Raw genomic sequence first — 16,271 nt, forward strand, 5'->3', positions numbered from 1 at the left:
TCTCCATTCTAGCGTTCGTAGTCGCCTTAATACTGAAGGTCCCTCAATTTGTGGAACAACATCAAGGCGCACCCCACAAATAGGAAGAGGGCCTCGGCCAAGGTAGGTAGGATAGATGGCAAGAGTACCCCAGGTACACTACAAGTAGCATTTACGTGACGTTTTGATACCATAATGTAGACCACCATTACCTGTGAAAAAATTTAGGGAAGAGAAAACCGTCTACAGTCATCCAGTGGTGTTGATGTAGTGGAGGAGAGAAAAGGGATCTAGGCTGAATCATTACTTTAAGCCATTCCCAAAGGGCATGCTAAGGAATCTCAAGCACTTAACCGCCAGAGCCGGACATTCGCAGTCTCTTTCTCCGCAGGATCTCCACAATTTCTGCAATAGGGGTTGCTTCTCCGTATGAGTACCGATCACCCAGTGACCAATGAACACCGCAATGAGTTTGGAAATTGAATAGCGGGGGAATCCCATCATCTGTTTATATCGCATTAAGGCCATAGTGTTTTCGAAATAGCATACGATGAGACATACCTTCATCTGTCTTGAGCTTTTTTTTAGAAAGAAATTATGTAGTTTCCCTTTAACAACGGTCAAGGGGACACCACTGTCTGAGAAGGGGACAACTGAAACCGGTTCTGTCGACCCCTTCCCGGCAAGCTCATCGGTAATTGCATTTCCCTCTATATTCCTGTCCCCAGGAACACAGATAAGAGAAATGTTTCCTGCACGTTCGAGACGTTTGAGTTCCTCCTTACAGGAGTTTACGAGAAGAGGGCTGCAATACGGCGACAACAGGGCCTTGATCGCAGCTTGACTATCAGAAAAAATATTTATGTCTCCCTTCCAACAGCGATCCCTACGCAATTTGCATGCTTGGAGGATCGCGAAGAAAAACGCTGCTCGTTTCCGGTAGTTTGAAGGACACCGAAATATTGCCTGATTTAGAGAAAACCCCCGCTCCCACTCCAGATTCCATCTTGGATCCGGCAGTGAAAACAGAGGTACCTATATCCGTGGTGACTCTCCCTTATTTCCAATCTTGCCTGCTCGGAAAAATAGCCCTAGCACAACCCTTAAAACCCAGTTTCCGGATGGAGAAATCAGTTCGAAGTACAGAGAAGGAAGGAGAGATCTTCTTCAAGATGCTCCTATGTCCTACAGGAAGTTGCCTCCAGAGGCCACTTCAACCTAACAACGCTCTGAGCAGCAATAGATTTAACAAGCAGATCCACGGAAAGCAAGTGCAGAATGACGTTGAGGGTAGCAGTGGACATGTTCTACAAGCACCAGTGATGCCCACACATGCAGTTCTCTGCACTCTATCTAGTTAAGTGGTTTTGTAGCCCTTCTAAAGAGCTACCCACCAAACCAGGCAACCATATGTCAAAATTGGCAGAACCACTAAGTTGTACATCGAAAGTACGACACGTGGCTTGAATCCCCATTTTTTGCCAAACACCTAACAGAAGTGCACGCGCCAATTATTTATTTATTTTTAATCAAAAAAGTGTCTTGGGTTACCACTAATTCAGCCACATTTAGAAAGGATTTTGGAACTGGGGTTTTCACTACCTTTTGCCAAATCTACGTGGCAAACTTAGTTTAAAATCTGAGTAAATTCGTTTAAAGTAGCTTTTAGCCTTAAAGTTTTTCGCCCTTACCCCCCTCCTTATATTTACGAATGATTATCTGTTTTATTAGAAATAAAGTGTGAGAATTTACCAAAATCGGAATAAAACTGCTAATGGACGTTTTACCCCAAGGCTCTGCTCCTATTGACTTTTACCAACTCTTGTTGTCAGAAGGAGGAAAATAAACTCAAAGTAATTAAAATAGAATAAAATTTGAAAAAATATACATTAATAATGAGAATCAGAATTATTTGTCACCACAAATGTAGAATAATAAAGAATTTAAAAATAAAACAAAAAATGAAAATGAAAATAACAAACAAAAACTACTCGAAATGAATGCAAAAGAAGTAGTAAATCGCGTTGAAAATCCAATTTAAATGTTTCTTACATATCCACACTCACATCTACATACTAATGTGAGCGCTCCCTGAGAAACCGCTCGGCAGAGCATACAATTTTCCGTATAAATAGAGCGCAAATTCGCTGCAAAAAGACATTCACAGCACAACCAGCGATCTTCTAACAAGAAACTCAAACAAATCAACAACTCAGCAAAATGTTCAAGCTTGTAAGTAAATAATTGGCTATATTTTGCAAATTCCACCGGATCTACATACATACATAACCGGTGTAATCCGGTGCCACTTAGTAATTCAATAATCTGCGAATGAAACAATTATCTTAACTAATACACGAGTTCACCAGTATTACTTACATATAACATTCTCTTCTCCACTCTACTTACAGTTCGTTGTCCTTTTCGCCGCTCTCTTTGCCTTCGCCGCTGCCGGCCCATCGCCTGTGGCCCGTCCCGCACCACTGCCGGTGGCTAGCCCACACCCAGCGCCCGCACCAGCACCAGCACCACAATTCTACTATGGCGGCTATGCCTCGCCCTACTCCTACGCCTACTCTGCCTATCCATACTACGGTTAAGTTGGAATAGTCACTGCCACTTTACGAGTAGATCCACTGTGTGTTTGGTGTGCGAGTGAGTGTGTAATTATGGGTAGGTAAGCTCTGAGATTAGCGGAATTCATACGGAAATTATAGAAAGGATTACCGATGCGCTCAGTCGCCTGCTCAGTTGCATTTTACTACCAGTTACAATAACGCAATTACTAATTCACTCATAACATTCCACTCGGTGGCGCAAGGACTAATTGCTCTGTTGTTAATGGACCAAGGATAATGGATTTTGGATAATGCACTTTGGAAATTTTAATTAGTTTTAGTCTTGATTTAAGTTATGCTGTTACTTGTTTGTTGTTTGTGTGCTTACATCCAACAAATGTCCATATATGAAATTGTTAAAATTTAAGTAAATAAAAAAATCTGAATGCAGCAAACAAATGGAATTTGAATCTGTATTAAAATCGATGTGCTAGGCTAGGATTTCGTAAAGCTCAACGCGCTAGTCCGCAAAAAAAAATCTCTCGAGTTCCACAAAGTATTAGAAAAAAAAACATAATTGGCGCGTACACTTCTGTTAGGTAATTGGCCGAGCTCCTTCTACCTACAGTTTTGAGCCGATTTCGAACGGCAAAAGGCTTTTTAGGAGAAGCTTTTTCACGGCAGAAATCCATTCGGCGGGTTTGCCTGTGAGAAAAAACTGTTTTTATCATTTTACGTTTTTGCGATCTCTGACTGCAGGAGTTGAATAATCGCTCCACGTAAACAAGATGACACTTAGAATGTTTAAAAATGTTGATGGTCATCTTCGATTTGGTCTTTCCCCCGGACACGAAGACGTCCTCTTCGCCGTCGACCACAAACTACCGTTTAAACACCTTCTTCGCCGGCGCAATTCCTTCCATACGGTCGACATGACCCAGCCACCTTAATCGCTGCAGAGTGACTCGTTTGACTATGTCAATAGCTCCGTAAAACTCATACACCTCGTGGCTCATTCGAATGCGTTAATCGTCATCTAAGCGAGCAGGGCCAAACATCTTGGCGAAGTGCTTTCCTCTCGAAAACTGCAAAAGCGGCTGCATCTGATTGTTTGACTATCCAGGATTCAACGCCAGAGAGAAGCATCGGGATGATGAACGTCTAGTAGAGCGTTGTTTTCGTTCGTCGAAAACCGAATATCAGAAAACTAGTGCTGGTGTATTCTCCAAAAGTGTATATCCACGGGCAGCTTTTCCACAACTTTTCGATCGAAAATTCTTGCTATACCTATGCGCATAATTTAGAGCTAGAAAGTTTTTGAGAAGGTGCTCTTCTCCATCACTTCAGATAGCCGAGTAGTTTTTCGCAAACTGCTGTCTCACAATCACAACAAATCTTGTGACCACTTATATTCCGACCTATTTAAGCTTTTTTTGGCTAAAATACGGCAAGACTTTTTTAACGATTCAGATGTTTATTTATTTATTTAGTTATACAGGGTTTGATTGAAAGGAATGAGCCTTATTTTTTTAAGCAGTTTTATTAAACCTTTTGGCTTATACAACTAATATTTTTCAAAATAGGACCCTTGAGCGTCAATACACCGCTGGTAGCGGTCCTTCCACTGCAGGAAACATTTTTTAAACTCATCCGCCGGAGTCGCGTTCAATTCGGCTGTCACAGTTTTTTGGATCGCCTCGATGGAGTCGAAACGCCTCCCCTTCAGCTTTTTTTTCAGGCGCGGGAAAAAGAAGAATTCCGCAGGGGACAGGTCTGGACTGTAGGGAGGGTGTGGAAGCACCGGTACCCCCACCTTGGCCAATGCAGAGGTGCAGAGGAAGGCGGTGTGCGCCGGCGCATTGTCGTGATGAAGGGTCCAATTGTTGACGAGGAAACGTGTCGCATATTGATAAATATTTACGGTAATCACGCTCCATCAAATCCAACTTGTAAAAAGTGGTTTCGATGCTTGCAAAGTGGCAATTTCGGCGTGAGTAAAAAAGATCGCGAAGGGGCACCGAAAAAATTCGAAGATACTCAACTACAGCAATTATTGGATTAAGAGGCACGTCGAACCCTTAATGATATGTCTAAAGAGTTGGATGTTGACAGATCAACCGTCGGTAAACGTCTGCACGAGAAGGGAATGGTCCAGAAAGCAGGTAACTGGGTGCCACATCAACTGAAGGAGAGGATATCGAGAGACTTTTGGTTACGTATGAGATGCTTCTTGAACGGCAGAAAAGAAAAGGTTTTCTGCATCGCACGATCACTGGCGATGAAAAATGGATCTATGTATTATGATAACCCTAAGCGTTGAAAATGTTGGAGCCTACCAGGTAAACCAGGCCCATCGACAGCGAAAAAAAATATTCATGCTTCAAAGGTTATGTTGTGCATCTGGTGGGATCAGAAAGTTGTCACCTATTAGGAACTTCTTAAACAACTGAAACCATCACTGGCGATCGTTACTGACTGCAGCTAAGGCGTTTGACTCGAGCACTCAAAGAAAAGCGGCCGAAATGGGATGGTAGACATGACAAACTGATTTTGCTGCATGACAACGCCAGGCCACACGTTGCTATATCGGTCCAGAAATATTTAGGGAGACTGAATCGGGAAATCTCTCCGCACCCGCCCTAATCCCTATGCATTGCACCTGCGGATTTTCGTCATTTTCGATTAATGCAGTCAGCCCTTATTGGAGAGCGGTTCACTTCTTACGAGAGCATCGCAAACCGGCTGAATGAATGGATCAAGTAAAAAGAACTTTCGTCAGAGGAATACGTATGCTGCCTGAAAGATGGAGTACGGTTGTAGCTTCCAATGGCACATACTTCACATAATGTCATGTATTATTTAACGGAGACTTACCCAATACAAAGAAAAACAAATCAAATTAAAATTTAAAAACGAGACAAGTTACTTATAAATTAATATTACTTGCCTTGGTGCCAATATATCTCTGGCGTTCGCGTCTAAATATTTTCATGCCACTTATAGAAACAAATTTTTGGGGAAGAGAATTCCAAAGTCGAGTCACGTGCACCACGAATTGTCCTTCTGATGTTAATGTTTTGTGTCTAGCAGCGAAAAGTTTAGAGTTTCTCACTGACCTCATGGCAGTTATTCTCGAGGCGAGGTACTCAGGTACTTCTTCTCATTGATAATGTTCCCTATTATCCCGAAGAAGGCGAGTTAAAGAGCTACGGCGCCCAGATATCGGCAATGTGCTTTATGTGATGCTCTTTCTGCAACTTCAATTCAGTCATCGTTTCAAAAACTGTTTGAAAACATGTCTAACTGGGATTGTGACGATATCATTCCTCTTCACAAAATCGAAATTTTTTTTCTTCACTCATCTTATAGTAAATCATTTCAAGAATGTTGTGTCAAAATTTTAAGTGGATCGGAGCAGAACTCTCAAAGTTATAGCCTTTGTAGGCACTCTACCTCGAATGCGGAGCATCGATAATTTTTCAGAGTCATTTTTTCAAACGCGTTTTTCCCGAAACGACTTCTTAAAAGTCGGTGCCAATCACAACTCCGAAACTATTCAACCGATTCTTTTCAAATTTGGCACACGTTTTCTAAATCAAAAATACCTCCCCCCCCCCCCCCCCCCACTGTTTTTTTTTATTTTTTTTTTAAGGTTGTTTTTCACTTACAAATATGGCGAAATTTTTCGCCAAAAAATGCTCGTTTTACGTTTTTTTGCCACCAAAACTACAAAAATGAAAAAAAAAAATTTTATTAATGGGAGGGGGGGGGGGGGGGGGGGGGGAGCATTACGTCATACTTTAACTGAAAAATTCGACTTTTTTAGTTTCAGATGATTCTACGACGAATGCCGATTGGCACCGCAGAGCACCTCTCGAAAAACATATCTCCAAAAAAACTCTGTCATGGGCTTATTTGTCAATATTTTATTATTAATATTTTTTAAAAACTTATTGAAAAGATGTACAATAACATGCAACTGATTTTATTAAAGTATCTTAAGCCATATTTCTGTAAAAAATTAAAAAAAAAGTGTTTTTTTTAGCGCTAAACCCTACCACCCCCTTAAACGATGTTATGACGCTGCAGAGGCTTTCAGCCTCAGCCAAGGTGGCACTGAAGAAGCAAATTTGTACAAAACAAACCAAAATGGAAAATTTTTTTAATTTCAAATGAAACTTATCGCTTTAAAGTGTATTTAATTAATATGATAAAAAGAAATAAACTTGGATTGCTATTAGTAAAAGAGAGTATTTTAATTTGTAAGGAAAAAAGTGAGTACTTGCGACAATCTCGAAACGGTTTTCATTACGTGCCAGAGTTGAGTTTCTACTGTAAATATATATATTTTTTTTAATAGTTCAGTGTTATGAGCTTAATCCACATTTTCTATAGATCATAGGCGAAAAAAGCTTGAGAACCACTGCTATAACGGTTCCATGGTGTAGTGGTTAGCACTCAGGACTCTGAATCCTGCGACCCGAGTTCAAATCTCGGTGGAACCTTTCAGTGATGTTTAAAAAGTGACATTGTTTTTTTATGTTTTATTTGCTTAATATGCCATAATAGAATATCATCCAGATATCTAGTGGAATGTATTTTTTTACTAATTAATTTTCTTTTGATTTTTTGTTCGTACTAACTTTTTTCAAAATTTTTTTAACGTTTTAGTCTATATTCATAACATTGAAACAATTTCAAAATAAAAAGATAGGATTTTTGAGGATGGTTCCATGGTGTAGCGGTTAGCACTCAGGACTCTGAATCCTGCGACCCGAGTTCAAATCTCGGTGGAACCTTTGGAAATGGAAACTGTTAAGGGCCCGCTTTTTGGTGACTGAATGGGGAGATTTAATAAAATATATTTATGTAGTTAGAGATTCCAAAGCTCATTATAGTCCGGGAGCCAGGGGTCGTTTTTGGACGGCGTTTTTATACCGTTAAATTCTTGACTATACTTGTGATTTAGCTTTCATGAATAACGAAAGTGAACGTGAGCTGGCGCACCCGCGGTGGGTGTGATTGTGAGAGGGTACGAAGTGTGTCGAAAAAAAATTTCTACCGACTCATTTTATACCGGCTGTAATTTTTTTTATGTATTGTTGACATTTAGTAGAATAAAAAAAAAATAGTTAGGGGGGGAAACACGTCAGCTGAACGCAATTATATATTCTTGCTTCGGCTGATACTCTTCCCACCGCTATAAACGCAGCTGACAATCATTATTATATTTCCATATGTGCGCAAAATTATGTAAAAAAATTTCAATCGGCATAAAGTAGTTTTACTTTTCAATTTTTTTCTAAAGTTCACCTGTTTTACGTATTTTTCCCCCTCAACGGCGCAGCTGACTATTTTTTTTTATTCTACTAAATGTTAACAATACACAAAAAAATTTCATCCGGTATTAAATAAGTTGTTAAAAAATTTTTTTCGACACGTTTCGCAGCATTCCAGGCACGCACCCACCGCCACTGGACCAGCTGATGGTTGTTTTCGTCATCCATTGGATGGCGTCTGCCTTCAGTATTAAAATCATTCGGCATAAAATGATGAGGTCAAAATGACCCCTGGCTCCCGGACTATTAGCATTAACTTGCTTCTAAATTGTCTCGAAATCAATCTAACAAAGAATCGAAATTTGCGACCAGTTATTCTTATATAAATTTTTCGAAAATTATTCACTTATTTTCATCTATATATATAAAAATGAAATGATGTTCGCTTGTACGCATTTTTCTGGGCCGATACGAGGCCAATTTTATTCGTTCTTTTTTCATATTATAGGGATCCACTAGGGGAAGGTTTTTAGCAAAAAAAATTTCTTTTAAATATTTTCTTCATATAAAAAAAAGAAAAAATCAAAATATTGTACAAAACAAAACTTGCTCGATTCTTAGATTAAAGTAAGTTTCGAATCGACATTCATTTTATGTGTACAACTTTTTTTGAATTTTTCGTTATTGTATACAGAAATTTCAAATGATTCAAATGAAAAAAATTTTTTTTTTTATTTCTTCCATAAAATATTACACCTGTCGGTAGACAATAAGTAATTTGATTTACAAAAAGATGGAATGAGAGTGATATTGAAGGGCCAATGCCCCCAAGCTCATTTAGAAGAAATATATACATATTATTTAAAAACAAGTGGTTAACAAACAATGACATATACGATTAGTTGACAATTGATTACAAGGATTTTGCAAGATCTGTTGGTGTTTGACGGTTAAGCCGACTTTGGGTAGATTTTTCTTTATTTAGTAGTCTTCTCATCATAGGATTTGTATGCGTTAAGGGGTTAGGGGTAGTCAGAGGCCCGAAAAAATGATGATTTTCACGAATTTTTTTTTTACTACTTAATTAATTTATTTAACAAAAATAAAAACATAGCATAAAAACATCATGTTTTAACTTGACTTCACCAAAATTTCAAAAAAAAAAATTAATAATTGCAAAAGTTATCACTGTTTGTGTGAAGCCCGTTTCTCCAGAAGTCCCTTGCGGTGAACATCACAAGTCCTTGAAGATTCATCTAAAACCAATCGGACAAGAAAAATTAGTTTTATTAATAGATAATCTTGTGCCTGATCGAAGCTTTTTTTTCAAAATGAACAAAATGGCGGCCTCAGAAATTTTTTTCCAGATTTTAGAGCAAAAAACCAACAGTTAATTGTTAAAAAAAAATCGAAATTTTTGAAAAAAAAAAAAATCCTTCGATCAGGCACAAGTTTTTTATGTTTTTCAAAAGCTGTATAAATTTTATTGAAATCTACGTAGCGGTTTTTAAGTTACAGTGTTCACCAGTTTGAAAAACATAGTTTTGAGAAAAACGCATTTAAAGTTTTGCTATCGGCTCCGGAGCGGCCGAGCGCCCTTTGTTAATTGTTGAATAACTTGAAAAGTATTTGTCGGATTCACTTCAAATTTTTACACAATATTTTTAAAACATTATACTTTAAGAAAATGCAAAAAAAAAATAAATTTTTTGAAAATTCTGACTACCCCTAACCCCTTAATAGTCTATTTATGTGTCTTCTGCTAGCGCTTTGTATTGTTTCATCAATAGTATCGATGTCAAGGTCGCGATGAATATCTGCGTTAGGTATGTACCAAGGTGCATTAGTTAAGGTCCTAAGTATTTATGAAAATAATGTTTCAATTCAATGGAGCAATGCTTTCTTTGACCAATTCTATATGGAAATGAATGCGTTTGCAAACGATGTTTTCGGCTATGAACAAATGTTGGAATCGAATGAAAAAGGAAAGAAACGCGAAATGATAAAAAAAATTCTTGGAAAATTTAAAATGAATGGTGCTTCATTGGAAAAATTCAAAGGTAATAAGAACATACACAAGATAAAGTTAGAATTCGAATTTTTAGATTTATTTTGTTTATTTCTTATTTTTTCAGAAGTACACCACACAACAACTCATTCAAACTCTGATTTTGAAATCCTGTTAGAATTGGTGATCGATAATTTTGTCACTATAATGGTAAATGGAAATTTGCGTTTATCAGACCCTGCATATTATTTACCATATCAACTTTTTATGGAACATATGGACCAAATGAACACAAAAAAATAATTTTGTTTTGTTTTGATTTTTTGCAACATTTTGGTTTTCAGTTAATACAATAAAAACAATCTGTTTTTTCGTGAACACGAAATTCTAAATTTATTACGTTGTTTGTTTAGAATTTTTTTAGAAAAAAGTAAATTTTTTGGTTTTGAGGAAATTTGTTTATTGTTGCTATTTGTGAAAGCGTAGATATTTGTAAGTATTTGACTATAATCCTAAAAGTTAATGGAATACCACTATGACACATAGAAAACATTTTTTCAAAGGGGTGTTTTTCGAAAATTATAAAAAAAAATTGTTTTCAAAAATTTTGAAGAAATAAAGTAAAATAAAAAAATTTCGAAAGCAAGAAATTTTTTCAAAACCAAATTTTCCTCAAAAAGATAAAAGAAATTTCTTCGAAGAGGTGTTTTCTAAAATTACAAAAAAAAAAATTTCAAAAATTTTAAACAAATAAAATAAAATAAAACTAAACTTTTTCAAGGGTATGAAATTTTTTCAAAACAAAATTTTCTGAAAACCAAACAAAATTTAAAAAAAAAATGGTGTTTTCAAAGCATTTCATATTCCAATATTAATAGAGAATACATTTTTTCGAGGGGGTGTTTTTCAAAGCGGAAAAAAATCTTTTTTAACAAATCAATTTAAACTTTTACAAAAGTATGAACGTTAAATTAAAAAAAAAATAGTTTTTTCAAAATATTTAATTTTCAGCAATTAACTGAGAAGAAACTTGTTAGAGCGAAGTGTTTTTCAAAACTTCAAAAAACACTTTTTAACCAAAAAAAATATACCTTTTTTCAAAAACAACAGGAATGATAACATTGCCTAACAATTTCTGCACTTTTGCACAGTCTAAAGAGGCATTGATACAGAGTGTATTTCCAAACATAGTTCAACATTACAAAAACCATGATTGACTCAGCGAAAGAGCAATTTTAGCTGGGAAAAATAAGGACGTCAGTGATATAAATTCAGCTATTTTAGATCAAATACCTGGTGACATAGTTGCGTATAAGTCAATGGACACTATTACTGATCAAGATGAGGTCGTAAATTATCCAACTGAATTCTTAAACTCACTCGATTTGCCAGGCTTACCACCTCATAATTTACGATTAAAAATTGGAGCACCGATTATTATGCTGCGCAATAGTAATGTGCCCCGACTTTGCAACGGTACCAGACTCGCTGTGAAGAAGCTAATGGGTAACGTTATCGAAGCAACAATTTTGAAAGGGAAGTACAAAGGAGAAGACATTTTGATACCCTGAATTCCACTGATTCCGGCGGATTTACCATTCGATTTCAAACGTTTGCAGTTCCCTATTCGCCTTGCCTTCGCTATGAGAATTAATAAGGCGCAAGGACAGTGTCTACAAATGTGCGGTATTAATTTAGAATACCCACTTTTTCTTATGGACAATTGTATGTAGCTTGCTCACGAGTAGGCAAACCATCGTCATTATTCACGCGAAAGATGAAAAAACCAAAAACGTTGTCTACCAAAAAGTGTTACAATAAAGTTCGAATGAAATTGTATCAAAGAATTTGCTTTGTTTCGTATTAATTTTATTCTCTTTCAGCAAATCATTCAATTTATCGTCTAGCGAAGCGGGCGAGGGTACGCTAGTCTTTCAATAAATCAATAGTGAACATTGAATACACATAAGTATATGCATTGATATTTGTATATAAAAACCCAAGCAATGCGCTTGCAATCATGAATTGTGCATTAAATACTTTTTATTAATATTTATAAATTATTGAAATTTTAATATTTGCTAATTAAGTAGATAATAAATAACTTCTTCTGGTGCATTGAATCCAAATGGTACCATTAACATTTTAGTCAGCGTAAAAATCGCTGGTTCCATGGTGTAGTGGTTAGCACTCAGGACTCTGAATCCTGCGACCCGAGTTCAAATCTCGGTGGAACCTTAACGAATCGTTGTCGTATTTTTCTGGAATATTTTCCTAAAAAACAAAAAGTATCTATTATTATTGTTATGAGTAACATTCTATAAGAAATCGACTAATGAAAAAAAAAATGTTTGCATAAAAACAAAAATCATTCACATTTAACCTAAACAACCATTTGTTGCAACCGAGTTGCCACTATTCATTTATATTCAGCTTTTACTAAAGTAGCCAGAGTGACTTATGTCGAATAGGTTTGTGTCTTCACTAAGCGCACAGCAGTGTTGTTAACACTTGCTATTTACCCAAAAAAATTTACTTAGGGGCTTAAGGGGTAACACCACTGTACACGCGTAAAATGAACACGATTTTTAAAGAATTTTTTTGTATAGAAGGAAAGGGAAAACAATCACTCTGATTTGGGAAGTTATTACTTATATACTAAAATACAAAACTACAAAGTTTGATCGAAAAATTTTACAAAATGGCGGCATTGGAGACATTTTTGTAATGTGGTTTCTCTTGAAGGAGCTCCGCGGCACGCAGCACAGAGGGTGCAAATTTTAATCTGGAACAAAGAAACATTTTTTTTCTTAATCTAGATAAGAATAGCTAGAGAAACACCTAGCGGATTTACAAAATATTTATTTTTGTGGAATTAGCAAGCATTTGAAGGAAAAAACTCTATTTTGGACTAAAAAAACGGCACTTAAATAATTATAACAATCGTTTAAATTAATCTATCGAAAATCCCCTACGCTCTTCTCTTAAGAAGGTTATTTTACAGACGTAGTGAAAAACCTGATTAAAAATATTTAAAATTGTTTGAGTTATGCTGCGTGCCAATTTCAGAAAACGTGTTTTGAGAAAAACGCGTTTAAAGTTTGGAAATTTGGAGAAGTCGTTAGGTATCAGTCACTAACGCTTGGTTAAAAGCTTAAAATATTTATGAAATAAACTTCGGTAACGTATAAAACTTTTTGTTCTGTATTTTAAAAGGTTCAAAGAATTTTTTAAGCTTATAAAAAAAAATTAATTTTTTGAAATTTCTACAGTGGTGTTACCCCTTAAACGAAAGGCATTTGAATAAAAAAAGCCATTTTCGTGCATTTTTGGTTTCGTCGATTCAGTTCAGGCATTTTTGATGTTAAAGATGCACCGACAATGATGAAAGATGTCGAAAATATCGGTAAAATCACAGAAATAATCGAAGATTACCGGCATGTTGAATCCACCAAATTAATCTACCCATTCACACATGGCAGATTACTGCAAAACTGTCAATACTGCTTTGAAAGGTTTTTCTTTATAGAAATTATTTTGATAGAATATTTCGGTGTTTTTGGTTTCTTTAATTATTACTTACGATATGAAGAAAATGCAAGGAGAAGGAATAGCTAATTTAATTGCGCAATTGGCTGCTAACAATAAACAGTTGGAGGCAATCCGTATACGACGTTTACTGAGGTTGTAAAAAATTATGGCAGCAATGCGCATGGGATATTCTATATTACATGTTATAATAAGTAATAAGACAAAACGTTTATGGACACACACTTTTTTCTGTAAGATGAATCCCTAATTAATAATATTTAACAAAAATTTTATTAGAATTATGTTTACAGACCTGTTTTCTTTGCCGGCATCCATTTCATTTAGTTTTTATTTTGATGTTATCGTAGTAATTATCGATAACACAGAAAACACAGGGTTGTATGTCGAAAAGTATCGTTATATCTAGGATTATTTTATAATCTCAGATTTTGGGAGAGAAATTTTATATGGGAAATCGCGCTTCTTAATTACGGATTTTGAGTTAAGCACGAAGAAGTAGATCATCTACTTATTTGTGGACGTATTAGTAGCTTCGTTTAGGAGCTAACGATCGACCATAACCAGTTTTAAATCATTTGCGCAAAAATTTTAAGTAAAATAATTGATTTATTTTCCCCCAAACTAGTATTAGTACAATTTGAAATTTTATGTTACACTTAAGAATTTATTTCTTTTATGAAAAATTCCAAATACCTTTGTAATAGTAAATTTTTGCATTTTTATATTCCTTTTCTTGCTTCTGGACGATATAAATATCCCTTTATTTTTCTAACTTTAATGACTGTCAATCGATTTTTTTTCATAAATTGTTTTCAAATGGAAAATTATATTTAATTTTTGCGAATTTTTGTTTATTTGTTTAAAGATAACATTTTGTTAATATTTTAAGTATAAATCGGTATTCTGTATCGGTTTTCCTTTTGTGAAGAATTGATGAAACAAAGTGTTTCTACAAGAATGGGTTGCATAAAACAAAGTAATTTCTCAGTTATCCTAGGTTGACGCCCTTAAAATGTCTTTCCAGTTAGTTTTCGGTTGCCAAGAATCTGAATCTAAAATTTATTTTTATCAAAAGCGCCCACTAGCTGGTGCTTAAGTGCAAAAAAATAAACTTTTTTGATTAACTAAATGAAAAGATTAAAAAAAGTAAACATCTCATACTTAAGATCTTTGCATCAAGCGCAGCCTAGCGACCATTTTTATTGTAAAAATACTCACCACTCAAATACGCCCGGAGTGTTTAATAATTAAATATTCCTCCTTGAACAGCAACATCACTTAAAAAAATGGTTCCCATTGTCAACCGGAGAAAACAGAAAATTTTAATTATTAAATACTTCTCCTTGAACGGCAACTTCAAATGAAAAAAAAAACAAAACGCTTAAAATTGTCCACCGAGGAAAACAAAAAAATTGCTTTTATAACCTAGACTATCTGAAAAATTGGCTTTATTAATTCCCAGCTAACTGCAGACAGCGGCATAGTTACAAAAAACAACTTAGCTAGTGAAGGCTAAAATTTGCTTCATTAATTTAAGGGGGCCCGGTGGTCTAGAAATAGAATATAAAAAATCGATTTTTTGTTTTTTCGATATTTCGAAAGTATTGTATCTTAAGAATATATTGTGAAATTTTCATACGGAAATTTCCAATATTATAGCCTCTACAGCCCATTAACTAGGTAGAGAGCGGTCCTCGCGCTCCTGTACCTCAAACTTTTTTTAAACTTTTTAACCCAATCATGCATACATAATAAGATTTTTATATATTGGAGGTTGAATTAGTTTTAAAGGTTTTTTTCGAAGATTTAGGGCTTTATTGTGAAAAAAACGGTACAAAATATTTTATTCGAAGTATTGGCCATCGCTAGCTACAACTTTCGCCCATCTTTCGGGCAATTTCCGGATGCCGTTTCTCCAAAATTCTGGCCGCTGCTTGGCTATCCATGACTCAACCCATATTTTGGTAGCCTCGTACGAGGAGAACCGCTGGTCCGCCAAATCGAGACTCATATGCCGGAACAAATGATAATCGGAGGGAGCTATGTCTGGACTATACGGCGGGTGGGGTAACACTTCCCAGCCAAGCGTTCCAAGGTATTTTTTGACAGGTTGAGCAACATGCGGCCGAGCGTTGTCATGTTGCAAAATAACCTTGTCGTGCCTTTTTACCGTTTCCGGCCGTTTTTCTTTCAATGCCCGGCTTAAACGCATCAATTGCAGTCGGTAACGATCCCCCGTGATTGTTTCGCCCGGTTGGAGCAGCTCAAAATATACGACGCCGACCTGATCCCACCAAATGCAGAGCATGATTTTCTTGCCGTGAATATTCTGCTTGGCCGTCGACGTTGATGCGTGGCCGGGCAAACCCCATGATTTTTTGTGTTTTGGGTTATCGTAGTGGATCCATTTTTCGTCGTCAGTCACCACCCGATGCAAAAAACCCTTCCGATTTTGTCGCTCGATCAGCAATTCGCCCGTAAAAAATCGCCGTTCGATGTCGCGCAGCTTCAACTCGTACGGGACCCAATGTCCTTGCTTTTGGATCATTCCCATCGCTTTTAGACGCTTGCAAACGGTTGATTTATCAACGCCCAATGATTCAGCAAGCTCTTCTTGGGTTTGGCACGAGTCCCCGTTTACCAATTCTCCCAATTCCGCGTCCTCGAACTTTTTGGGCTGGCCAAGACGCTCCTTGTCGTCGGTGTGAAAATCACCACTTTTGAATCGTCGAAACCAGTACTCACATGTTGAAATCGACGGAGTATGGTCTGGGTAGGCCTCCTGCAGCAATTCACGGGCTTGGGCTGTATTTTTTTTTTTCAAATTGAAGCAAAGCTTCCCGCAAATTGCGTTTCGACGGCACGAAAGTTGACATACTCGGAGCACGAAAACAC

At 36.4% G+C, this 16,271-nt stretch overlaps 1 protein-coding gene and 3 non-coding genes across 4 annotated transcripts; all 4 read left to right on the plus strand.

Moving 5' to 3' along the window:
* Positions 1 to 2,143: 2,143 nt before the first annotated feature.
* On the plus strand, positions 2,144 to 2,996 carry LOC129247806 (neuropeptide-like 4). The gene is made up of 2 exons (XM_054887118.1): positions 2,144 to 2,211; positions 2,391 to 2,996. Exons 1-2 carry the CDS (start codon positions 2,200 to 2,202, stop codon positions 2,577 to 2,579), a joined length of 201 nt encoding a protein of 66 aa, XP_054743093.1. The 5' UTR covers positions 2,144 to 2,199; the 3' UTR covers positions 2,580 to 2,996.
* A 3,974-nt stretch (positions 2,997 to 6,970) lies between these two features.
* Trnaq-cug (transfer RNA glutamine (anticodon CUG)) lies at positions 6,971 to 7,042 on the plus strand. The gene has a single exon. It is a non-coding gene; the product is annotated as a tRNA-Gln (tRNA).
* A 222-nt stretch (positions 7,043 to 7,264) lies between these two features.
* Positions 7,265 to 7,336, plus strand: Trnaq-cug (transfer RNA glutamine (anticodon CUG)). Its single transcript has one exon. It is a non-coding gene; the product is annotated as a tRNA-Gln (tRNA).
* A 4,654-nt stretch (positions 7,337 to 11,990) lies between these two features.
* On the plus strand, positions 11,991 to 12,062 carry Trnaq-cug (transfer RNA glutamine (anticodon CUG)). Its single transcript has one exon. It is a non-coding gene; the product is annotated as a tRNA-Gln (tRNA).
* Positions 12,063 to 16,271: the final 4,209 nt, after the last annotated feature.

This window comes from Anastrepha obliqua, chromosome 5, assembly GCF_027943255.1.
Source record: "Anastrepha obliqua isolate idAnaObli1 chromosome 5, idAnaObli1_1.0, whole genome shotgun sequence".
Lineage (NCBI taxonomy): Eukaryota > Metazoa > Arthropoda > Insecta > Diptera > Tephritidae > Anastrepha > Anastrepha obliqua.